Here is a 26,494-nt window from a genome sequence, read left to right on the forward strand (position 1 = left end):
GTTACTTCTACTTATTTTCATGTTGCCTTTTATCACTCTTAAGTCTTAACTGCTTAGTTAGTTGAGAAATAATTAATAACAATTATATTTCAGTGTTTTCTATGTTTTTTCTCCTAGAATCATTACATATTTATTAATTTCTAGAAGCATGCGTAAATCATAATAAGCAATAGTTTTATTGACTTTACTAACTTACAATTTACTTAAAAAAAAAAACCCTTAGCTAAATTTTACTCTTATTAATCCTTCAACAGATCCAATCAGCGCAACAAGCGACAAAACTAAACAAAACATACTAAAAACTCGAAGAAAAATCCACTTTCTTGTCCATGGTCCCGTTTTGGATTGCACCAAATACATTTCGACAGGGAAATATATCGCAATAGGCCAAAAATTCAGTGCACCCAATACTCCGAGAACTTGGTTGAAGTAAGGGACGATCATAGCTACTCCCGTCGTTGATACAACATAAGCCGTTCGAAAAAATAACCGAAACAAATTTATACGAAAAATCGGGATTAACGGGAGCTCGATTTTGTGGAATTTGTTGATGAATTTACTCTCCGGGAATTTCTCAGCAAACCATTTTTCTACATATGCAAATAATGGCTGACTATATACCTGAAAAGCAAGTTGTATATATGTGGTTAGCTTATTGAATTTTTTTGGGGGGAAATAACAATAAAAAAATAGTAATGAGTTTATTGCAATTAGTACCCTTGTATTATATCGAGTTTCTAATGACTACCCATGTTTTTGCTAATTAAATGATATGGTTAGTCTTTTAGCAGTTCGATATAACAAAGGAGTACTAATGGCAATAAACCCTAAAAATAATAGTAAATTATTTATTTATTAAAAAAAATAGCGAAAACCTGATATCCGCCAACAAGGTGTAGAATGATGCAAGCATTTGCGAAATCTACGAGCCAATAGGGCTCGTAGAATCCGAACCCGGTCAAAAGATTCCCCGGTGTGTGGGACCCGAACGCTGCGTAACCGAAGCATCCACAGCAGAGGTAGAAGAAAGTTGTGATGAGCATTGAAGCTATTGTTGCCTTCTTCATTGTTTCGTTTTCCGGTGGAGGTGACTTCAGCGTGTCCTTTCAGTATATACCATAAAAAAAATATATATATATTAAAAAAATGTTAATATATTATTATTATTATTATTATTAATATATTTTTATTTATTTATTGATCGATTTTTTTTTTTTTTTAATTTTCGAAGTTATCGAACACTACCTGAATTTCGAGGACGATTTGTGTGTATGGATATGAAAAGGCAATGTCTCCAAGTGCTTGAAAAACTAGCCACATTTTCTGAGCTGAAGTGTGTGCTGCATTGCCTCCAGTGCTTCCTTTAATCTCTCCGTTTTCTGCAAAACCCGAAAATTAATTAATTTTTAATAAGATTGGATTTATATATATATATATATATATATATATATATATATATATATATATATATATATATATATATATATATATATATATATATATTACGTAAAAAAATATATATATATTTTTCTTCATTCGTTTGCAAATTTAAGAACTCCATTGGGATATATCGATCGAATTAATTTGGAGTGTAATTAAATGTTATATATAAAAAAATCACTAAATTAACAATCATGCCCTAATTCGAGTATTTTACGGATAAAATCGTCTTTTTTCTTTTCATTTTCAGTCACAAGTTACAACCTACATAATTAATTTCACTGAGATATGACATCAATTACTACTACTTTTATTAGATAGCAAAATTTAAGTTTTGGCTTAAACTTTGACACTATATTCGATGGCGGAGCCAGCGTACGATCAGGAGGGGCCATGACCCCCATAACATTTTCTCAAATCTCTGTCAATTTATATATAAATGTAAAAGAAATTGTGTACAATAGCATTAACGGGCCGGGCCTCTGAACTTAAATTTCTGGCTCCGCTAGTGAACGTATCAAAGTTGACCGGCTTCTACTATAATCGTAGTTAAACGTATCAAACGAGACCGAAATACGTAAAGCGGGACACTAATTTTAGTATGTCAAAAAAATTAGCAAACAGTGTAATTAAAGCACTAATAAACATGTATTATATATTAAGAAATATATGATAGAGATAGATTCGGGCTTACCAATTACAGTAGCAAAGCCCAGCCCGAACCCGATGAAAGCATAGGAGAATGACATAATTGCAGCAATAATAGAGAGCCAAGCCATGTTGTGAAAATCTGGTATTTGTGACACTATAATTTGAACTAACCCAAATATCACCATAAATACGTTGTCTCCGTATTTGCAATTACCATCGTGCCCTTCTTCGTGGTAACAATTTGACCGTAGGATTGCTCTGCGTAATTTAATTTATCTTTTCTTACTATTAGATTTTCTAGTCCAAATTGAACCGAATTACAATATTATTTTTTTGGAAGCTTACTTGACGGAGGAGGATGTCACGATAGTGTATGCAATTCCACCTCCGTAGAAGCTCTCCAGCACGAATATTGCGCATATTCTCTGTTTCGTCTTCCCTGAAATTATATAGAATCAACCATGTCGTACTTTTAGGAGTACAAATCGAACGTATCGAATCAGTATTAGCATTTTCGAAAAAATTCCAATTCTATTAAAAAAGGGCGGGAATCAAGTTTGAAAATTAAAATGAAAAAAATTGTTCCGAAATCAGAAATTATCGAATCGGGATCGACGGAGTTCGGAAAATTCCAATTTTGACAACCTAAAATGTAAAATACGTAATAGTTGTGATATGAAAAAAATGGAATTTTTGGAAATTAAAATCAGATCAGAAATCAGAATCTCATACTCCAATTACAAACTAAAAAAAAAAAACGAAACGTCAATTTTAAAATTCGGATGAAGAATTATGTTACATAATCGAAATTTTTTGTTCCAATTTCCACCCCTGGATACTTCATAAGTTCTCCCAGTAAACAATGTAATTAAAAATTTAAAATCCACATGCACGTGTCAAGAAAAAATTGCATTAAATCCATAATTCATGTTAGGTAATGTGTAATCACTTAATGAGAGAGAGAGAGAGAGAGAGAGAGAGAGAGAGAGAGAGAGAGAGAGAGAGAGAGAGAGAGAGAGAGAGAGAGAGAGAGAGAGAGAGAGAGAGAGAGAGAGAGAGACCCAAGTAAAAGTTGACAGCCTGAATAAAGGACGGGTTCCGGGTCGGGCCACGTGCAGGATCCGGAGAGCGATAGCAGTCGCAAAGAAGAAGAATGGAAAGTTGAGTAATGGCGGCAAATACAAGTATAGCTAACGGGCCCGCAATCCATCCTAATTGGGCCGTGCTCCATGCAAGAGATAATACACCCGCCCCTATAACTCCTGTTATTATATGCGCTATCCCTGTCCATATTGTCCCTGTCATAATAACCCCCCAATTTTGGGAATATTGTCATTTTAGTCCTTTATTTTGCAATTTTAACACTTTTCGTCCTATTTATAATTTTTAAGCGCCCATTTAAATCATGTAATAAACACCATTTATAATTTTTGAGTGAAATAGGACCAATAATGCTGAATTTGCAAAGTTATTGTGCTAAATTGAAATAGAATAATTTAGAGGACTAAATCACAAAATAGAACAACTTAAAGGACTAAAATTATAATTTTTCCTATCCAATTCACCGAACCAAGTCACCAGCCAATCTTCAGAAAAATCCACACAACAAATTATAATTTATTTAGGTGGTGTTTGTAAATGCTTTTTAAAAGTGATTATAAGCTTTTTTTGCTTATAATATGTTTTCAGGTGTTTGCAAAATCAACTTTTGCTTTTGTTTCTCTTAAAATAATCTGCTTTAAACTATTTTTTAAAAGCACCACTAACCCTACTTTTTCTATTTAAGTTCATTTCTCGAAATATTTGCAAAAACTCTCAACTGTTAGAAATAAGCACTTAAAACTGATTTAACTCACAATCACTAACTTCTGTTTTTAAATAATCATTTGCAAACACCACCTTAGTGACTGTGCTTGGTTTTCAAACAAATTCGAGTTATAGATTTATAAATTAATTCTTATTTAATTTTTCAATTTATTAAAGAATAAAAACTTGCATAAGAACCCACCCCTTTCACTATTATTATTTATTTTTTGCACGAAACCCCTTTCTAAAAGAACTACACAATAAAATAAATATAATATTAGTGCAAATTTTCCTTTAAATATTTACTAAAATAGGATTTGTGAAAATGGAAAATTAATTAATTAATTAATTTTAATTTGAGAGGAATTATATATATATATATATATATATATATATATATATATATATATATATATTACCTGATCTTTTAAGAAGGTGGTGAGAATGAGTGGATATCTCAAGAGTGGCAACCTTGTTCACTTCCTCCACAGAGCAAAGACTATTGTTGTTACTCTCCATTTACTATTTCTTTATTTTAATTTAATTTAAATATTGATTATTGTGCCCTATATCTAACTACATAGTGATCAAGAAAATACATACATAAGTTGTGTATATATATAAAATATATATAGAGAGAGAGAGAGATACAGAGAGAGAGAGGGTGCTAGTCCCAATGAGATCATGGCCAATAATTGTTTTCAGAGAGTAATTTGTATTCATCTCCTCTGGATTTTAGTTATTTAGAAATCATACCCCAAATATTTGATATTTTGGCATTTACACCCCTACATCTATTTGTTAACTTCTTTTATGAGAAATACAAATTTGTCCCTCGGTTAAAATTAGGTCAAAATGAATGGCTTCATTCAATAACTTACCCAAAACAAAAAGAGTTAGGTTGTTACATTGAATTCCCGTATCAAATACAAAAAGGGTAATTTGCATTCACCGCCCCTGGATTTTAGTCTTTTGACAAGCACACCTCAAACGTTTAACTTTTTTGTATGTAACACCCTCTTATCCATTTTTCGATTAGTGGCTCGTTAGTTTTTGATGGAAAATATACTTTTGCCCTAACTTTGAACATGATATAATAATTTTCATCTACCTTCTCCAACTTATTATTATTCTTATTAAAAAAAAATTAATGTCAATTATTTTGTTTACGTACACAAATCAAATTTTACTCAAATATGAGTCGACAATAGAAATTTTCCAGCTTTGTGTGTGTATCTTTGTTTCTTGCCCACACCTTGAAAGCGTGCTACAATACAAGTTTGATAATTTTGACACTGTACTCTATAATGCAATAATGAATATTGTTTATTCGAATTTATATAAGTTCACTTTTATCACATGTAGTTTTAAGTTTTAACATACCGCCAATAATGAATTTATATTGTTTATTTTAAGGGTTAATAGCATTTCGCCATCTGAACTTTGGCCATTTTTGCACTTTACCACCTTAACTAATAAAAGTTGCAAATGCACACCCAAACTCAGTTTTTTGACGCACATAACCACCTAAAGGGAATATTCCGGCGAATCTTCTAATTTTCCAGCGCACGCGCGATGCAAATGCGAAAGTACAAGGGATTTTTCGTCTTTTTACTTGAAAATGTCATCAGAGGGTGAAATTGAAAGTACCAAGGACTCAATTGAACTTAATTTGAAACTTTCGTAAATTCAAAATTAATTGAAGCTTGTGGCTTCATATTCCATGGGATCAAAACACCCACCGCCTGGTCCCGGTGAACAAAAGGGCGCTGCCATTGGAGAATTCCGGCGGGGCCGCGGGGGGCTGCCGTTGGAGAATTCCTCAAACGCCTGTTGATGAGCATAAGTGCCAACAAAGAGACAACAAATAAGAATTATTGGAGCAGCGGGGCACTTCCCAATTCAAGTATCCACGCCCACGCCCACTTCAATTCCACCACTTCCTTCAAATTCGTCGCTCTCTAGGGGTTTAGTCTTCGATTTGGGCCCCGACAATTCGTGGGAAAGCGCCGAAATCGGTTCGCATGTCGTGAAAAGGTAACTCGACGATGAGGAAGAACGGTGGTACATGCGGTATTTCAGCAGATTCAATCCGATTCAATCGCTTCCGTAGTTGGGTTTTTCGTCTCTCTCATCCATGGCGAATTTCAGCAGATTGATGTTGTTGTTCTTCTTCATATCTTTATTGGAGATTTTTTTGGTGGGTGTTTTGATTCCATGGAAGATGAAGCCACAAAGGTTCAATTAATTTCGAATTTGTGAAAGTTTCAAATTAAGTTCAATTGAGTCCAAATAATTTCAATTTCACCATCTTATGATATTTTCAGGTGAAAAGACGAAAAAACCCTTGTACATTCGCATGTGCATCGCGCGTGAGTTGAAAAATGAGAATATTCGCCGGAATATTCCCCTTATGTGGTTATGTGCGTCAAAAAACTGAGTTTGGGTGTGCGCTTGCAACTTTTTTTAGTTAAGGTGGCAAAGTGCAAAAACGGGCAAAGTTCAGGTGACAAAATGCTTGTAACCCTTTTAAATATTGATGTAAAAATGTAAAGAAATGATAAATGAATAAAATTAATAATAATAATAATAATAATAATAATAATAATAATAATAATAATTAATAATAATAATAATAATTGGTCTTCTAGAATCCTTGGCACGTGCCACTCGTCAGACCTTGTCATTAACAAACACCCGATGGGGATCGGGGATAGTGGTTGGCACGTGGCAATTGGCATGTGACGTATTCACTCTCTTCCTTCTAGAAACTCTTCACACGTGAGAAATAAATTATTATGGCTTCATTAAATGGGCTTAGGTGGCACTCCAAATTGGCCCAATAAATACTCCTAATTTAATTTTTTTTTGTTTTTTTTTTAATTTTTAAATAAGGCCCACAATATAAATACTTTGTCACATAATTTTGTGTCTATTGAGTTATCACATGACACATGACGGTGAAATTTACAATCGCCATAAATAAATAGAGTCTTGCTGAAATGTTAGATGTCGTTTTGATTTTAATAATAACGTTTTAACTTTGAATGGAGTTTTGACTTTTTTGTAGTCCGATTTTGGCAATACTCAAAATACGGAAATTCTAGGTCCTTAAATGAGTTTTTAATCCAACTTGAATCAGTGAAATTAGATGTTGGGTGACAAAGTTATGCAACAATAACTCAAAACAACGAATTTATGGGCAGTGTTCATTGATTCATGCATATCTTTCTCAACAACGTTCGATTTTGGTGATTCGAGTTGGACTAGAAAGCTAACTCAAATAATTATAAAATTCACATTTTGAATTTTGCCAATTTAAGCATTGGAAATAGTTAAAAACACGTTTGAAGGTGAAATAATATTATTAACACTGAAACGACATTTATCACATCTCTTAGTCTTGTCTCGATCATACAGTCGATAAATTATTATAAATATTGGAGATCTCTCCTTTTCATTCATGTCATGATTGGTTGTTTTGTAGGTTAGTTTTTTTAAGAGAATTTTAGGATATATATAAGAAATATATTTGAGGAGTAGGATTGAAGAATTTCTAATAATGTTCAATTGGATACAATTGCCATAACTAGTAAACTACTAATCAATCATGTTAAGTAATCTATTCGTTGAAAATAACTTATGGACAACTTATTTTAACCTGATATATATATATATATATATATATATATATATATATATATATATATATATATATATATATATATATATATATATATATATATATATATATATATATATATATATATATATATATATATATATATATATATATATATATATATATATATATATATTAGTACTACATATTATCAATATTTTATAATTAAAAATTGATAATACATGTAAAAAAAAAAAGTTTATATCTTTTTCTATTATATGCAGCACCCAACCTATAAAGTAAAAAAAGTTGGAAGCAGTTCATGATTATAAATAATAACAAGTTGGCAACAAATAATATCTCATATATAATACTAATTAATCTCATTATCCAAAAGGTTCTTAATTAGATATTGAAATAATAATTTATATGAATCCCAACCTCGATGATAACGTGTTGAATTATTAACTCGAAAATTTAATATCATTAAATTAATAGAAATTTTCATAGTCCAAACTCGCCGCGTGTATCAATTTATATTTATAGAGATTTAACTGAATTTTCAAATAATGTTAAACTCAATCAATCTATTTATTTTTTCAATAATATAAAAATAATAAAATTTTAATTTAGATTACCTTCTAGAAGCAGAGGGGTTTCCAGCGAATTAAAGTGATCCAATGTGCCATGTCAGCACATAGTAATTCACCCTTAAAACACACACACATAACTTTGCCACATAAAGTAAGCTGTCCCCACTCCCCCACCCTCCGAGTGGGGCCCACCACTTTCATTCCCTCCGGTTTTGCTGACTTTCATATAAACCCCCAAAATTTCTTCATTTTCTCTCTGCAAAAATTCCATCGTCCAAAAAATATCTGCGCAGTACACAATTCAATGCTGGGAACCCTAACCCTCGCTTCTCAGCCATGTTTAGCCTTCCGGCCACGGCCCTGGTCCCGCCACCGTCGCCTTGGAAGGTCCGTCGTGGCCGAGGTGGCGCCGCACGCCGCCGGCATCGACAACAGGTGCCTGTACGAGGTCCTCCGAGTCGAGCGCGGCGCGTCGCAGGTGGAGATCAAGGCGGCGTACCGCACGCTCGCCAAGGTGCACCACCCCGACGCGAAATCGCGGTTTATTGAATCTTCGATTGCTACGGCGGCGGCGGCGGCGGACGGACGAGATTTCATCGAGATCCGCGACGCCTACGCCACGCTGTCGGATCCGGATGCGAGAGCTGTGTACGACTGTAACTTGAACTTGAACTCGAAACGGCGGTGGAATGTTGCCGCCGGTTTGTCCGGGTTTCAGAGTCCGGGTAGAGGGAGGTCCTACCCGACCCGGCGGTGGGAAACGGATCAGTGCTGGTGACGTAATTTCTACGTCAATTGTATAGGATAGTTCTTCCGTCTCCTTTCTCTCTTTTTCTTTTTTCCTTTTGATTTTTTTAATTGAGGGAAAATTAGTGTACAGAATTTAATGTTTTCCATTAGTCGGAAAACTTCAATGAAGAGAAGTTTATTTTTATATTTCATTAATGTTCATACAAATATATAAATAAAATAAACTAAACTTACCATTGCCACTTAAATAAATAAATTAAATAAATAAATAAATAAAGATACACTAATTTATGATATTATATTTTTTAATGAAAAGACAAATATGTACATTTTCAAAACTTTTTCAACTACAAAAATTAGAAAATAAATTCCTGAAGTCCTTAATCTCCATCAAAACACTAGTAGCATCGATAAACGAAATAACGAAAACCAATTAAAAAAAAAAAAAAAAACCGAAAGCGAAAACCAACGCAAACTCTACACAATGTTTTGTTCTAAGCATCCATAGAATTATGTACAAAACCTTACAAAGTCAACATTGAAGACCTTCATCAAATCAAACAGGATTGGATAAAATCACTTAGAGGTCATTAGCATGGAATTGATGACATGCATTATCAACCGAATATTGGAAATTTCTGCACCGCTGACTGTCGGAAGTGTTCTGTGGTTGTGCAGTATTTGATAGACTTGCTCGAAGATTGGACGTACGTGCACAACAATAAGTGGGTCCGTCGGATTTATAGCAGAAAGAACCTCTCTCATCCACGTCAGCTTCCGAGGTGTTTCTTTGATGATGTCACATGCCAACTGTTGTAGAAGAGATAGTAGCACACCTTGGCTCACAGGTAGTGGATTCATCGACAGAATTCCGGGTAAATCAACCTGGTTTAAGATTTTTTTTAAATAAACATTAGTTTGGGGGTTATAAAAAGAACACAAAATCCATAGATGTGTATATTAACATTATACCTGAGTGCATAACCAGGATACTATATTAACATCGCTCCTTTGCAGGGCAGTTGTGAAAGCCTCCTCGTATTTTCGTTCAGCTATCAGTCTAGATAGCTCTTTTGTTGGATCAAGTGGTACCTCGACCTTAAAAAATAAGAATATTCATCAGAATTAACAGCTATGAATTATGATAGCAGTGATAAGTGTCTACTTTTGAAGATTGGTACGTCGGTTTAAATTAAGTGCAAAGACAAAACAGCAAACCTTATCGTGGAGAGAACCCAAAGGACCGTTAGTCAGTTGACTAACCAACGGGTTTGTTGCTTTAGAATTTGCTCCTGCAACAGCAAGAGCTACCAATTTTCTTTGACCATCGAGTATCTCACTGTTTAAAGTTTGAGTCATTGATGAAGCCGAATTTACAGCATCCTAAGATAATTAAGCTTCAATTAGTTTAAGTTTGTCCTTGAAGTAGCAATTAAAAGAAACATTAGCATAATTTTGTACTGATTATTAATACCCTTAAAGCAATTGCCAAAGGAGAATGTGAGGCCTCGAATTGTTGCTGAGATGACGTTGTATGTTCAACCATCCCTTTCTGAAATGTGGCATCAACTTGCTCAAACATAGCCCTGCATGACATCTCAAATGCTGGAACGACGGAAGCTTCCAAACTAGATTTCAATGTTTCCTGCATAACAAATTAAATTTTATATTCAATAGTATAATAAATACGCAGGTTAAGCCGACAAGATATAAAACGAGGGAAGGAACGAGGTTAGACACTAACAAGTTGAAAAAAAGGCCTCCAAACATACAAGTTCAATAACCAAGATCGTGGTAAGTGCCCAAAAGTACCATTAGAAATATCGTTCAATAATCTACTCGCAGTAAATATCAAATTTCAACAATCCACTGATTACTTTTCTCCCCTAGGCTAGAATCCGTATTGGGAAGCCCAAAAAAACACAACTCTTTTCAGAAAAAAGGGTGATATCAACATCATTACACATCATGCAGAAAAATAAACTGAAGCCAGCAATTATTATTCTATGTGCTCGCGTATTTCAAGGAGGAACCGTAAGACTTTTAGAGCATAGCTTGTACTAGCATACATTTCGCTGCAATAAAATTAGTTTACCGGAACCGTTTGGTAATAATGGATCGAACATAATCTCTTCATATTAGTTTTAAAAAAACAATCAAGTTCTACTAACCCACACCCACACCACCCCAAAAAAAAAAAATCTCGAATTGTACCTGAAGAGCTTGCTTGCCAGAAGTTTGAAATTGAGCTTGGATCTGCCTAGCAACAGTGGCTTCAAGTTTAGAGTTGACAGACTTCTCCAGTTGATTTACAGCTTTATCACCTACCCCTTTCTGTTCATATAAATCGGGTAAGATCAGGCACAGCTTAGATTAATATGTGGCACACAAACAAAGACAGTTGAATATGCTAACCTGGAAGCTCTCTGTAATGGAAGTGGATATTGTTTTCTCAATATTGGGAATAATAGCCCGTGTCACAGATTGCACCACAGCGGCAAGTTCTCTTTTGACAGTTTTCTCTATGATTGCCGGTAAATCTTTGTTTAAGCAATTGGTAATCGTATTTGTTAATTGTTGCATACGTTCACGTACTGCCTTGTCCTGTTTTGCATTTTCTTCTTGAATTCTAGCCCACAAAGCATCAGCATTGGCTTTGACAGCTTTCTCCATACTCTTTCCCAAAGCTGCCTCGAGCCTTTTGCTTTCTTTGGTAACTGGGTCAGCAATTGTTGTTGCCATCTGCTTCTGCATTTCTTTTTGCGCAGATACAATCTGCAAAAGAACAAATGACACAGATTAGGTGAGATGAAATATAGAAAAAATCCAACGAAGAATTCTCTATAAATGTCAACAAGATTCTACAAGTGCTGAGCTTTGGCTCCTAAACCAAATATTGACAGTTCTGTTCAAGGAGATAGTAGACAAAAGTACAAGTCTACAACTACTCAAGGAACTATACAGAAATTTAAGATAGAGATAGAGAATCAGTTGACTTCAAAAACAAAAAGTTAATATATTTACACAAGCTAGAGGTTTCTATAGATCATGTAAGCCAACATTTTCTGATAAAACAAAATTGGAGAAAATATCACAGTTTGCAAGACTAAGGAACTTTTCTTTGAACAGAAAGCATATAACAGATCTGAAAGACCGGGAATGAAGAATGGCGAAATGATCTATATATTCCCTAAGCATGTAATTATCTCAGCCAAAAGGATAAAAATCACCTGATTCAGCATCTGTTGCATGGAAACTAGTTGTGGGGACACACTTTCTACAGGATTACTAGAGCTGACAGCTGGTTCGTTAGAAGAATCTGTTGAATTGAAAGCACTGCGTGATGGTGAAGATGAGTCTGGTGCTTGAGGATTCTTTCCCTTCTGTTTTTTCCCTTTTGCATTTGGTGCAGGCTGTTGTTGAGCTGGCATAGGAGTTGGTGAATCAATAACCTTTCCAGAAACATCCTTTGAAGAATCGTTGATTTCTTCTACAGATGACGATTGAGCAATTGTTTCTGTTTCACCAGTCCCATTAAACTCCATAACTTCCTCAATGGTATAAGTTTCAGGCAATAAGGCGCGACTTTCTCGAGCCATCTCAATTCCGAGATCGGATGCTTGAGAGAAAAATATTTTCTCCTTGTTTTCTGAGACGTAAGTCTCAAGGTCTTCTCGAGGACCAACGTCGTTATTTTGACTAAATCGTGTTTCACCCACAACCTGTACCTCAACCTCAACATTCCTTGTATCATTGTTAATTACCACATCTTGAATATTTAGTTCAACATCACTTTTGGCCTCATTACCATGGCTAACTTCAGAGGTTGAATTGGCCATCAGTATTTCAGAAGGAGTTACCAAATGGGTGGGGTGTTTGAACTTAATTGGTTGATTGACTGCTATGGAATCATCTTGAGAAAGTTTATTGTCACCATTCCTTGAATCATCCTCCAATGAAGCAACATCAGATACGTTTGAATGAACAGCATCCATTTGTCTGTCAACTGAATACTCAACATTTTTTTGCTCTGAACCACGGTCATTAATTGAAAGACTCCTAAAGCCAGAAAGTGTTTTTGACAACCTAGGGCTCAAAGGAAGTCGAGGAGAAGTAGCAGAAGAAATATCCCTACTAATAGCAACCTCAGACAAAGGAACTAGTTTGGCGTCTGTACTTGAGGAAGCAGACTCCTGCGGCAAGGGTGACTGAGAAGCAGGGTTAATTGGGTATCTCACAGTAGAAGCACTCTCAAAGCCACTTTCGTTGATTGATACTTTGGGTGCTGAAGCTGAACTAGATATAGATACATCAACTTGTTTACCACTAGAAGGCTCCACATCAGAGAGTCTTTCAGCACTAGCAACATCCAGTGACGCAACAGAGTCCAATTTCTCATGTACGGTATTTTCCATTGGGGGTGGCAGACACTGTGACAAGTCCAAAGCATACTGCTGAATAGCCTGCGTCTGGACGCAATATACCTGAACAACTTGTTCGCCATGAGGTAGTAACTCACTTGTCCCTGTAAAACTTAGTATTGGCATAGTGACAGTAAATTCAGCTATGTAATCCATGCGGGTAGCTGCAGGGTTAGGACCATATTCCAAGTGCACAGCATAAATAGCATTCCTTTTGGCATTTGCCAATAAAAGAAGACCAGCTTGTGACAATGCTATTACTTGATTGAAGAAAGCATCTTCAGCCCGAACCTCTGAACTCCTTAATTCCAATGTTTGAGTACAATGCCATGATTCAGCATCACTAGGAAGCAACCAGCCTTCTTCACTTGTCGATACCCAGATTTTCACTTCCCGATTCAGTGGCCCCTGAAAATATCCTTTAAGAATTGAGTACAGTAATTGAAACCAAAGCCATCAACAAGAAAACTTTCTTAAACAGAAGTAGCGTCAAACAGCCCCTGTGGGCAAGACAAATTTATAGTTTAAACTCAAGGACAATTCTTTAAAAGGTATTAACATTAAAAAAACTCATAATGTATGTACCCCAGTGATAAGTATAATGTGATCCGGGCGATGAGGAGCAGCCAGAAAAGCGGCAGAATTAACAGGATGGCCATCATGTGGCCGGAGAACTGCAATAGGCTGTGACTTCCGATCTTCCCAAATCTTTATCTGCAATCTCAACAAAAAGAAGGTTCATAATTGGACTGGTATGGTGTATAAGAAAAACTGTTCACAGCTAGATAGTTAAATGTTGGAAGTAAGCATGTGTTATTGGGTCGTTTCAATATCAGCAAGAATCACAAACACCTCCAGTATCAGCAATTTTCCTCGATAAACTAAAAATTCATTTTACATGTGTGAGCCGGGACTAATCTTGGAAATGCTGTTAGCTCCAAAAGATAAAGTGAGAGCAAAATATGCATTTGGTTTAAAATATGGTGGAGAAGGTTGAGATGATTTTAGCAAAATTACGCCAGAACATTGTGTATTTTGGTGATATTTGGTATTATGGCTGCACGCGGTCTTAACATCTTCCAATTATTAATTATCTGGTGGGAGTCGAAAGTAACCGACAAACTAAGTATACCTCGGTCAGTACATCTGAATGAATTCTTAGACTATGTTCGATTATAGTTTGAAGTTCAATTTGACTCTAAACTCATTCTCCGCAAACAAATCCAAATACATATAACGTTCTACAATGCATTTTCCTACCAATACATAGCATTGTCTAATAAAGCATTCTTAATACATTCGCCTAAATAACTTCACCACTCAAACCACAATGAACCGCACATTCACTTACCATTTACTAAAAGAAAAACATTTTCTAACTAAAACATATTCAAGTTCTTATAGAAAATAAAGTAACCAAAACACAAAATGCGGAAATTGAAACTAACTTCCGTAAACTGGTATGTGCAATAGCAATATCTTACATCTTACAACTTACTAGTCTAATTTAATATAGAAAATGAAGTAAGGTAACATATACAAAAGGAATTGAGAATCAATATAGCAGCACTTTGTATACAGAAATAGAAGGCATTAAAGATAATTCATTATGACAGAAAGACAGATATCGAAAAAGTGAGTACTTGCAGATTTAGAATTGTGGATATTAACATGATAAAAGACGTAGATAAAATATTCCAGGTCCAGGAACTTAGAATTTACAATTCTTAGACAGTAGTCTGTATCTCGTCATCATCCACCCCACCCCCCCCCCACCCCCGACAAGCCAGTCCTACTCTTAAACACTAGTCTGTTTAAGATGTTTTTCTTTCACATATCATTCTAAAAGGATCTATGCTATGCTCATGGGTTGGAAAATGGTCAGTCATACAGAAGACTGTATCTCTTAAAGGCATAGTTCAGTAACTGGAACAGTCTTCCCTTCGCTATTTAATTATTTATCACTACTTCAGGTTTCGGTTTACTGGTTTCATTTCAAAAGTTAACCAGCCTAGCCCTTTTTTGTCAATTAGAAACTTCATTATGTTGCATGTAGATAACTCTACACATCATCAACTTGCTCCTATTAGTGTTCAGGAAGATATTAACTGAAATAGAACAGGCCATATATGGAAGTATGAGGAAAATTTATTGACTAACCGTGCCATCTACTGATGCAGATACCAAACGGGTGGTCATCCACTGGCACATAGACAAGTCAGTAACTTCTCCGTCGTGGCTGCCCACAAGTTGGACCCCGTCAATCAACTTCTCGATGGGGCATTTAAGGGGTTCCTCGGCTGAAATTTTTTCACCTTTTCCAACTTTTGTAGTATCAATCTTCAAAACACGTCTCCCAATCGCAACTACAAGAACTTCCTGTTAAGCCAAATTAGATGGTCAACAAAAAAAACCCAAGTAAAATAAAATTCAGTTTCTAAAACCAAAAAATTGAATATATTATACTTGTTTATGGCAATGCCAACAAATTCTGGGGTGAACAGATTTCCCTTCTCCAGTAATTTGAATCGCAACAATGATCCTTCCACTAATTTGAGGCTTGTCTTCTTCATCCGGACCTTCAGTAATCTTCCAGACATAAACCCGGCCATCCACGCTTGCACTGTATCCAAGCAAATTAGTAAACTAAGACCGAACCAAAATATGAATATCACCCAAAAAAATGACAAAGGGCTACCTAGCCAAAAGGGGAACATCCTCAGCAAAGAAAGCCATGTCTGTTACTCTCTGGAAGAAAATACATTATTCAATCAATAAATCAAGGCTATGTCATAATGTCATTTGAACTATGCAGAAACAAAAAGATTTAGCTATGAACTCACTAGTATAAAATCAAATATCAATCAGTTGATTTGTAAATTAACAATTCCAGTGGATATGAAAAAAGATGAACTACACAGCAATTTACAAATAGTGTTGATACCTGAGTTAGACCCTTGAGCAACGATCTCAAAGCAGTGTTGATATTGAGCACACGTATTGCACCCAATTTGAGACCGTAACATATATAAGTTTTATTGACTGCGATTTGCCTTCCCACAACAAGTCCGGGATCAGAGGCATATTTTGTAATGGGAGTCACCTCAAGCTGAGGCTGCACCTCTCCCGGAAACCTAACATTAATGTCGTAAACCAAACGATCCCCAATCAGATGCCGCCCTTTTGGAGGCTTACTGCTCGGCATCCGCATCACAGGCGACTGGTGCGACATCACTGTATTTTGTAACGGCAAGTTGTTCATATTCTGTGGCACCGATAAGTCAGATCCAGTAGATGAGGTTGGATGGATCTGGGGCATAGGCATGGCGGGCTGCTGCATAATTTCAAGGGTGGAAGCAGGTGCACTCAGCAACGCCATCAAACGAGCACCATGGTTATTAGGGTTTTGGGGATTAGGGGAATTCTGGAAATTAGAGTGCTGAGGCATAGGTGCTTGCCCTTGGGGCTGGAGAGTGGGCGTAGGATAAGACATGGACCTCTGAGGCTGCGCGTTGTCGATTTCATGGTGGGGCGGCGGCGGCGGCGGAGAATTGGAATACGCGGTGTACACTTGAGGTTGGTAGTGGAAAGGCGACGGTTGATGGGGGTAGACAAACGCGCCGCCGGAGGAGACGGTGGGCGGAGGGTAAGAAGCCGAAGGGGGTGGGAAAGGAGACGAAACGAAATTAGGGTTAGGCAGAGCGTTGCTAATATTATTGACGATGAAGTGCTGGGGATTATTAGGGTTAGAAGGAGGAACGGAGGTAGGCGGCGGTGGTGATGGATGAGTGGAAGGGCTGAACAACCTCTGCACGTCGAATTGACCTCCGCCTGGTGGATTCTGATTGGCAGGGGAAGCCATCTCCACCGCAACCCGGAAATGGCAAATAATCCGTTACTAGCTCGTCGGAGATTGCTTCCGGTGAGGCAGATCTCGAAGATTTGACCGTTAATCGAAAGCTGACTGTGTGTGTGTGTGTGTGTGTGTGTTTACAGTGTATGTAATCGGCCCAGGTGGAGAGTGTGTACTCGGTGACCGGTGGTAGTGACGGACGATTATTGGGAGTTGGGAGAAAGTCTTTTTTTTTATTATTATTATTTTATTAATTAATATTATTATTCAATTTTTTAATTAAATTTCTTGTTAACAAAACAAAGTGATATAAAACTATATATACTATGGATCTGAATCGTACTTGATTATGAATTTATTTAATTGACTGTTTATGCTACTTTTATTTATAGGGTAAGTTAGCAACTATGTGATTGAAAATGCATTTGGTAGAACATAATATTAATTTTTCAGTTAAGTACCTATCTTCTTTGATTATGATTCTTTGATTATGATTAGCTTCATTGTATTACATTTTTTAATGAGCACGAATTCTAAAATATAGGCTTGAAGACTAGATTAAATACGAAGACCCGAAGTGTCGATCGATTATGTTAAGACTCCAAATCTAAGCGATAACGCACGGAGAATGACTAAAGATCTTATCGTTAAATATAAACGATAGGTGCAATTATTTTTAGAAAGTGGAGAGAAACTCATAAATGCAAGTATATATATGCATAGATATGTATTGCCCATACAATTAAAGAATTATAATTACGAAAAAATTCCTTACATCCACCCCTACTAAAGGTTGTTAATAATGTAAGAAGTCAGTCTACACACATATCGCAAAGGGGTGGATGTAATTATGGGGAAAGAAAAGGATTTTTTCCTAAATAGGCAAAGTAATCAAATTGCTTGATATGTGTGAAAAAGCGCACAAAGATGCAAAATTGCATATCAACAGGAGTATTATCCAAATCTGTAGACATTTGCAGGCCATATGTAAAAAATAAGACATTAAACAAAACTCTACACAGTTCTTTTTCTTCCCTAGAATTCTGTACAACCCTTACAAAGTCAACGTTGAAGACCTCGATCAAATAAAACAGGATTGGGATAAAATCATTTAGAGGTCATTAGCATGGAATTGATGACATGCATTATCAACCGGATATTGGAAATTTCTGCACCGCTGACTGTCGGAAGTGTTCGGTGGTTGTGCAGTATTTGATACACTTGCTCAAAGATTGGACGTACGTGGACAACGATAAGTGGGTCCGTCGGATTTATAGCAGAAAGAACCTCTCTCATCCACGTCAGCTTCCGAGGTGTTTCTTTGATGATGTCACAAGCCAACTGTTGTAGAAGAGAGAGAAGTACACCTTGGCTCACAGGTAGTGGATTCATCGACAGAATTCCGGGTAAATCGACCTGGTTTAAGTTCAAAAAATTTATTCAAGAAAAATTAAAAACATGGATTTGACTTATTAATTAAGATGGTTGGTGAAAAAACATACCTGAGTGCATAACCATGATACTATATTAACATCACTCCTTTGCAGAGCGGTAGTGAAAGCCTCTTCGTATTTACGCTCAGCTGTCAGCCTAGATAGCTCTTTCGTAGGATCAAGGGGTACCTCAACCTACAAAAATGAGATATTATATCAGAATTAATATTTTTCAAGATTGATGTCACTCCCAATGAAATCCAAATAAACAAGAGCAAACCTTGTCGTGGAGAGAACCCAATGGACCGTTAGTCAGTTGACTAACCAACGGGTTTGTTGCTTTAGAATTTGCTCCTGCGACAGCAAGGGCTACCAATTTTCTTTGACCGTCGAGAATCTCACTGTTTAAAGTTTGAGTCATTGATGAAGCCGAATTTACAGCATCCTAAGATAATTAAGCTTCAATTAGTTTAAGTTTGTCCTTGAAGTAGCGATTAAAAGAAACATTAGCGTAACATTGTAATGATATTTATACCCTTAACGCAATTGCCAATGGAGAATGTGAGGCCTCGAATTGTTGCTGAGATGCGGCTGTATGTTCAACCATGCCTTTCTGAAATGTGGCATCAACTTGCTCAAACATAGCCCTGCATGACATCTCAAATGCTGGAACCACAGAAACTTCCAAACTAGATTTCAGTGTTTCCTGCATAACAAATTAAATTTAATATTCAATAGTATATCATATAGGCAGGCTATTATATAGGAGGGAGGGAGTGATGTAGGTACTAACAAGTTGATAAACAAACATCCAAGCATAGAAACTCAATTATAAAGATCGTGTGAAGTGCACAAAAGTACATTAGAAAGATTTGCAGGAAATCTTGGCAAAAGCAAATGTGAGTTTAGCTTTCCACATATTCATGCTGGCAAATAGTGATTTCATTCTTTCGACTCGCAGCAAATATCAAAATGTAATGGACGTAATATCTTCATATAAAGTACTTTAACTACACTAAAGTTTCATTACGAGTTACGACCACCCCTAAACGAAAAAAAAATATATCTCTTGAACTGTACCTGAAGAGCTTGCTTGCCAGAAGTTTGAAATTGAGCTTGGATCTGCCTAGCAACAGTGGCTTCAAGTTTAGAGTTGACAGACTTCTCCAGTTGATTTACAGCTTTATCACCTACCCCTTTCTGTTCATATAAATCGGGTAAGATCAGGCACAGCTTAGATTAATATGTGGCACACAAACAAAGACAGTTGAATATGCTAACCTGGAAGCTCTCTGTAATGGAAGTGGATATTGTTTTCTCAATATTGGGAATAATAGCCCGTGTCACAGATTGCACCACAGCGGCAAGTTCTCTTTTGACAGTTTTCTCTATGATTGCCGGTAAATCTTTGTTTAAGCAATTGCTAATCGTATTTGTTAATTGTTGCATACGTTCACGTGCGGCCTTGTCCTGTTTTGCATTTTCTTCTTGAATTCGAGCCCACAAAGCATCAGCATTGGCTTTGACAGATTTCTCCATACTCTTTCCCAAAGCTGCCTCGAGCCTTTTGCTTTCTTTGGTAACTGGGTCAGCAATTGTTGTTGCCATCTGCTTCTGCATTTCTTTTTGCATAGATACAACCTGCAAAAGAACACACATGACACATGATCGAGTGTGATGCAATTGTTTATCAAAAACAAATCCAACTGCAATGGAGAATTCACTACAGATGGCGAATAGCTCCGACAAGCGCTGAGCCTTGGCTACTAACCAAATATTGTCATAATATTCAAGTCGATAGTAGGCAAGACTACAAGTCTACTACTACTCAAGAAATAATACAGATATTTAAGATAGAGATAGAGAATTAGTTGAGTTCAAAAACAAGATTAAAATGCCCAACACATAAGCTAGAGGTTATTATAGATCATGTAAGTCAACACCACTGATATAACAAATATGAAGAAAGGATAAAAATCAGTGTAAGTTCTCAACCGAAAGGATAAAAATCACCTGATTCAACATCTGTTGCATGGAAAATAGTTGCGGGAACACACTTTCTACAGAATTACTAGAGCTGACACCTGGTTCGTTAGACGAATCTGTTGCATTCAAAGTGATGGGTGCCGGTGAAGATGAGCCTGATCCTTGAGCATTCTTTCCCTTCTGTTTTTTCCCTTTTGCATTGGGTGCAGGCTGCTGTTGAGATGGCAAAGGACTTGGTGACTCAATAACTTTTCCAGAAACATCCTTTAAAGAATCGTTGACTTTTTCTACAGTTGACGATTGAGCAATTGTTTCAGGTTCACCAGTCTCATTAAACTCCCGAGCTTCCTCAATGGTATAAGTTTCATGCAACAAGGCACGAGATTCTCGAGCCACCTCGATTCCGAGATCAGATGCTTGTGAGAAAAATGATTTTTCCTTGTTTTCTGAAACATAAGTCTCAAGTTCTTCTTGAGGACCAATGTCCTTATTTTCACTACATCTTGTTTCACCCACAACTTGTACCTCAACCTCGACATTCCTTGTATCATTGTTAATTACCACATCTTGAATATTTAGTTCAACATCACTTTTGCCCTCATTACCATGGCTAACTTCGGAGGTTGAATTGGCCATCAATATTTCAGAAGGAGTTACCAAATGAGTGGGGTGTTTGAATTTAATTGGTTGATTGACGCCTGTGGAATCATCTTGAGAAAGTTTATGGTCATCATTCCTTGAACCATCGTCCACTGAAGCAACATCAGATGTGTTTGTATGAACAGCATCCATTTGTCTGTCAACTGAATATTCATTAACTGAAGGACCATGATCAAAGCTGCTCAATGGACTCCTAAAGCCAGAAAGTGTTTTTGACAACCTAGGGCTCAAAGGAAATCCAGTAGAAGTAGCAGAAGAAATGTCCTTATTATTAGCAACCTCAGACAAAGGAACTAGTTTGGAGTCTGTACTTGAGGAAGCAAACTCCTGTGGCACGGGCGACTCAAGAGCAGGGTTAATTGGGTATCTGACAGTAGATGCACTCTCAAAGCCACTTTCATTTATTGATACTTTGGGTGCTGAATTAGATATAAATATAGCCGCTTGTTTACCACTAGAGGGGTCCACATCAGAGCGCCCTTCAGCACTAGCAGCATCCAGCGACACAACAGAGTCTAATTTCTCATTTACGGCATTTTCTATTGGGGGTGGCAAACACTGTGACAAGTCTAAAGCATACTGCTGAATTGCCTGCGTCTGGACACAATATACCTGAACAACTTGTTCACCATGAGGCAGTGACTCACTTGTCCCTGTAAAACTCAGTATTGGTATAGTCACAGTAAATTCAGCTATGTAATCCATGCGGGTGGCTGCAGGGTTAGGACCATATTCCAAGTGCACCGCATAAATAGCATTCCTTTTGGCATTTGCCAATAAAAGAAGACCAGCTTGTGACAATGCTATTACTTGATTGAAGAAAGCATCTTCAACCCGAACCTCTGAACTCCTCAATTCCAATGTTTGAGTACAATGCCATGATTCAGCGTCACTAGGAAGCAACCAGCCTTCTTCACTTGTCGATACCCAGATTTTCATTTCCCGATTCAGTGGCCCCTGAAAATGTCCTTATAAAATTGAGTGCAGTAGTACAATAATTGAAAAGCCAGCAATCAGAAAACCTTCTTAAGTGGAAGTGATGTCAAACAGCTCCTTTGGCCAAGACATATTTGTAGTTAACACTTAAGACAACTCTATAAAAGATATTACATTAACGTTGAAAAACTCATAATGTATGTACCCCTGTGATAAGTATGATATGATCAGGGCGATGAGGAGCAGCCAAAAAAGCGGATGAATAAACAGGTTGGCCATCATGTGGCCGCAGCACTGCAATAGGTTGTGACTTCCGATCTTCCCAAATCTTTATCTGCAATTGCAAACATAAGTCAAGAGAGAGCTCACACATACTAGAAGATTCTTTAAGAACAACTGTAGATAATATCAGCAAGGATCACAAACACCTCCAGAATGAGTATTTTTCGGTTCCAACTTTAAATGCGAGTCCGTCCTCTAGGTTCAAATTATTTAATCAATTTAAAATCTTGCCAACCCTGTTGGTACCAAAAGATCAAGTAAAAAATATTCATTTGGTTTACAATTTGGTGTAGTGGGGTGGAGATGATTTCGACGAAATCACACCGAAACACAAATTTTGTTGTATTTTGGTGATATTTCGTATGATGGGTTGATTACGGCCTTAACACTTCCAAAATTGTTACTTCACTGGTGGGAGTCGAAAGAAACTGACAATTTAAGTATGTCTTAATCGGTGCATCTGAATGATTTCTTAGGCTATACTCGGTTATATTTTAAATTTTATTCTCAATTTCAACTCATGCTCCACAAACACATTCATATACATATAACGTTCGACAGTGCATTTTCCTCTTGGTACATCACATATTCTAGTAAAGACAATCTCAATCCATAACCCTAAAACGCTTCACTAGACAACCAAAACGAACAGCTTATTCACTTATCATTCACCAAAAGAAAAAAAAAGTTTTCTAGCTAAAATCTATTCAAGTTAATATAGAAAATAAAGTCACCAAGGCACAGGAACTGGAATGTGCAGTAGATATCTTACATCTTAGAACATACAAAAGGAGTTTGGCAGCACTTCATTTACAGAAATGGAAGGCATTATAGATGTCATTCTGACTGGAAGACATATATTGAAAAGGCGAGCAATTGCAGATATAAGAATATGGATATTAACGATATTAACAAGGTAACAGGCTTACAAAAAATAATATGCAGCAGTCACAAATTTCAGGTCGAGGTTCTTAAAATTGACAATTCTTAAACACTAATCTGTATATCCTGACCACACAAGCCAAACTACTCAATCCCTTAATCTTTCTCAACTAACATTGACTTTCTCAATAAGCAGTCAATGGACATTTTCACAAGGAAGATACACCGTCCAAAAGTCAATATGTCTTCCCCTGGACAGTCAACTGCTCAAATTGCTTTTCTTTCACATTTCATTCTGAATGAGGATCCATGGTATGCTCCTATGTTGGAGACTGGTCAGTTATATACTGTAGTTCTTTTATGGCATAATTCTAGTCACGTAACGACTTCATTGCGTACTTAAATTTCAGTAACTAGGACATTCTTTCCTTTGTTTATTATCATTACTTCAGGGGTCTGTCTACTGATTTCTTTTTCAAGAGTTAACCAGCCTAGCCTTTTTTTGTCAATTAGCAAATTAAATATGTTGCCCTAGTAAAAATATAGTAACTCTACACATCATCAACTTGCTCCTATCAGTGTTTAGGAAAAAATTAACTAAAATAAAACAGGCCCTATACGGAGATATGATGAAAATTTATTAACTAACCGTTCCATCTACAGAAGCAGACACCAAACGGGTGGTCATCCACTGGCACATAGACAAGTCAGTAACTTCTCCGTCGTGGCTGCCCACAAGTTGGACCCCATCAATCAACTTTTCGACGGGGCATTTAAGGGGTTCCTCGGCTGAAATTTTTTCACCTTTTCCAACTTTTGTAGTATCAATCTTCAAAACACGTCTCCCAATCGCAACTACAAGAACTTCCTGTTAAGCAAAATTAGATGGTCAACCAAAATAAACCTGAGTAAAATAAAAATTTAGATTCTAAAAACCAAAAGTTGAATATATTATACTTGTTTATGGCAATGCCAACTGATTCTGGGGTGAACAAATTCCCCTTCTCCAGTAATTTGAATAGCAACCATGATCCTTCCACTGATTTGAGGCTTGTCTTCTTCATCCGGTCCTTCTGTAATCTTCCAGACGTAAACCCGGCCATCCACGCTTGCACTGCATCCAACCAAATTAGTAAACTAAGCGAAACCAAAAGATTGATATCATCCATAAGAAAAATGACAAAGGCGCTACCTAGCCAAAAGGGGAACATCCTCAGCAAAGAAAGCCATGTCTGTGACTCTCTGGAAGAAAATACATTATTCAATCGATATATCAAGGCTACATTATAATGTTAATTGAAATATACAGAAACAAAAGATTTTAGCTATGAAATCACTAGTATGAAATCAAATATCAATCAGTTGGGTTGTAAATTAATGATGGTAGTGGATATTAAAAGCGATGAACTACACAACAATTTACAAATAGTGCTGATACCTGAGTTAGACCCTTGAGCAACGATCTCAAAGCAGTGTTGATATTGAGCACCCGAATAGCGCCCAATTTGAGACCGTAACATATATAAGTTTTATTAACTGCGATTTGCCTTCCCACAACAAGTCCAGGATCAGAGGCGTATTTAGTAATGGGAGTGACCTCAAGCTGAGGCTGCACCTCTCCCGGAAACCTAACGTTAATGTCGTAAACCAAACGATCCCCGATCAGATGCCGCCCTTTGGGAGGCTTACTGCTCGGCATCCGCATCACAGGCGACTGATGCGACATCACTGTATTTTGCAATGGCAAGTTGTTCGTATTCTGTGGCACTGATAAGTCGGATCCAGTGGATGAAGTTGGATGGATCTGAGGCATAGGCATTGCTGGCTGCTGCATAATTTCAAGGGTGGAAGCCGGTGCACTCAGCAATGCCATCAAACGAGCCCCATGGTTATTAGGGTTTTGGGGGTTAGGGGAATTTTGGAAATTGGAGTGTGGGGGCATAGGTGCTTGCCCTTGTGGCTGGAGCCGGGCGTTATCGATTTCCTGGTGGTGCGGCGGCGGCGGATGATTGGCATAGGCGGCGTACACTTGAGGATGGTAATGGAAAGGAGGCGGCTGTTGGGGATAGGCATACGAGCCGCCGGCAGAGCTTCCGGTGGGCGGAGGGTAAGAAGCCGAAGGGAGTGGGAAAGGAGACGAAACAAAATTAGGGTTAGGAACAGCGTTACCGACATTATTGACGATGAAGTGCTGGGGATTATTAGGGTTATAAGCGGCGGTGGAGGTGGGCGGTGGTGGGGCAGCAGAAGTGTTGAACAGCTTCTGCACGTCGAACGGACCTCCGCCTGGTGGATTTTGATTGCCGGTGGAAGCCATCTCCGCCGCAGCCGGAAATGGCGAATAATCAGTTAATAGCTCCTCGGAGATGGTAATCGGTGCTGGAGATCTCGCAGATTTTCCGGTTAATCGAGAGTGTGTGTGTATGTATAGGTTAGACTCCCAATCCCTCCACCACTTTCTCTCTCTAACATTTATACACTTTCTCACTCTAACCTAGGGGTGTAAATGAGACGAGCCGGCTCGCGAGCTTTCGAAGCTTGCTCGAAAAAAGCTCGTACTCGAGCTCGAAAAATTGAGCTCTAGCTCGAGCTCACGAGCCCGAGCTTTTCGACGAGTCGAGCTCGAGCTTCATTTCAGTTGTTCGACAGCTCGCGAGCAGGCTCGCGAGCTTTACCTTTTCTCTATATTTTTTAATACATATTAATAATATATAATAATAGATATTATTAATAATAAATAAAAAAATAATAATATTACTTTTTTAATTGAAAAAATAAATTTAATGGATGGATTTTTGGTTGTGCCGAGCTCGAGCTCGAGCTCGGGCTCGGGCTCGTTTCGTATACGAGCTCGAGCGCGAGCTCGAGCTCCTTAGAAACACAAAGAGCTCGAGCTCGAGCTAAAACTTATAGGCTCCTCGAGCTCGAGCTCGAGCCCGAGCCTTGGCGAGCTCGAGCTCGAGCTCACGAAATAAGGCGAGCTCGGCTCGAGCTCGGCTCGTTTACACCCCTAATTGGGAGTGGAGCGGCCCAGGTGGGTGATGTGTACTCGGTGCTAGTGAAGAGAGATTATTGGGGAAATACAACTATTAATATTTATATATAACATTTCATTTTATTTCTCCTTTTCTTGTATATAATATAATAATATTTTAATTAGCGGACAATATATTTAAAAA

General features: G+C 37.2%; 4 protein-coding genes across 5 annotated transcripts; 1 reads left to right on the forward strand and 3 right to left on the reverse strand.

Moving 5' to 3' along the window:
• Positions 1–155: 155 nt before the first annotated feature.
• Positions 156–4,506, reverse strand: LOC105962103 (putative amino acid permease 7). Its single transcript, XM_088822189.1, has 7 exons — positions 4,317–4,506; positions 3,153–3,389; positions 2,437–2,530; positions 2,135–2,349; positions 1,246–1,379; positions 876–1,103; positions 156–621 (listed from the first exon to the last, which is right to left on the reverse strand). Exons 1-7 carry the CDS (start codon positions 4,414–4,416, stop codon positions 220–222), a joined length of 1,410 nt encoding a protein of 469 aa, XP_088678315.1. The 5' UTR covers positions 4,417–4,506; the 3' UTR covers positions 156–219.
• A 3,843-nt stretch (positions 4,507–8,349) lies between these two features.
• Positions 8,350–9,053, forward strand: LOC105961879 (chaperone protein dnaJ 11, chloroplastic-like). The gene is made up of 2 exons (XM_012986142.2): positions 8,350–8,927; positions 8,976–9,053. Exon 1 carries the CDS (start codon positions 8,417–8,419, stop codon positions 8,888–8,890), a length of 474 nt encoding a protein of 157 aa, XP_012841596.2. The 5' UTR covers positions 8,350–8,416; the 3' UTR covers positions 8,891–8,927; positions 8,976–9,053.
• A 96-nt stretch (positions 9,054–9,149) lies between these two features.
• On the reverse strand, positions 9,150–17,429 carry VCS (Transducin/WD40 repeat-like superfamily protein). Its single transcript, XM_088822190.1, has 12 exons — positions 16,228–17,429; positions 15,982–16,031; positions 15,750–15,906; positions 15,444–15,662; positions 13,869–13,997; positions 12,093–13,691; positions 11,278–11,637; positions 11,077–11,196; positions 10,337–10,507; positions 10,081–10,245; positions 9,835–9,960; positions 9,150–9,747 (listed from the first exon to the last, which is right to left on the reverse strand). Exons 1-12 carry the CDS (start codon positions 17,143–17,145, stop codon positions 9,439–9,441), a joined length of 4,323 nt encoding a protein of 1,440 aa, XP_088678316.1. The 5' UTR covers positions 17,146–17,429; the 3' UTR covers positions 9,150–9,438.
• Positions 17,430–18,042: 613 nt separating this feature from the next.
• On the reverse strand, positions 18,043–26,456 carry LOC105962101 (enhancer of mRNA-decapping protein 4). 2 transcript variants are annotated; one of them, XM_088822191.1, is made up of 13 exons: positions 26,284–26,456; positions 24,754–25,752; positions 24,508–24,557; positions 24,273–24,429; positions 23,965–24,183; positions 22,357–22,485; positions 20,583–22,172; positions 19,851–20,210; positions 19,650–19,769; positions 19,105–19,275; positions 18,850–19,014; positions 18,639–18,764; positions 18,043–18,552 (listed from the first exon to the last, which is right to left on the reverse strand). In XM_088822191.1, exons 2-13 carry the CDS (start codon positions 25,630–25,632, stop codon positions 18,244–18,246), a joined length of 4,275 nt encoding a protein of 1,424 aa, XP_088678317.1. In that variant the 5' UTR covers positions 25,633–25,752; positions 26,284–26,456; the 3' UTR covers positions 18,043–18,243. The 2 variants fall into 2 exon arrangements, with proteins under 2 accessions (XP_088678317.1, XP_012841837.2); XM_012986383.2 differs by lacking the exon at positions 26,284–26,456 and having other exon boundaries at positions 24,754–25,753.
• Between the last annotated feature and the right edge of the window lie 38 nt (positions 26,457–26,494).

Source organism: Erythranthe guttata, chromosome 8 (assembly GCF_056151865.1).
Source record: "Erythranthe guttata isolate IM_541 chromosome 8, IM_541, whole genome shotgun sequence".
Lineage (NCBI taxonomy): Eukaryota > Viridiplantae > Streptophyta > Magnoliopsida > Lamiales > Phrymaceae > Erythranthe > Erythranthe guttata.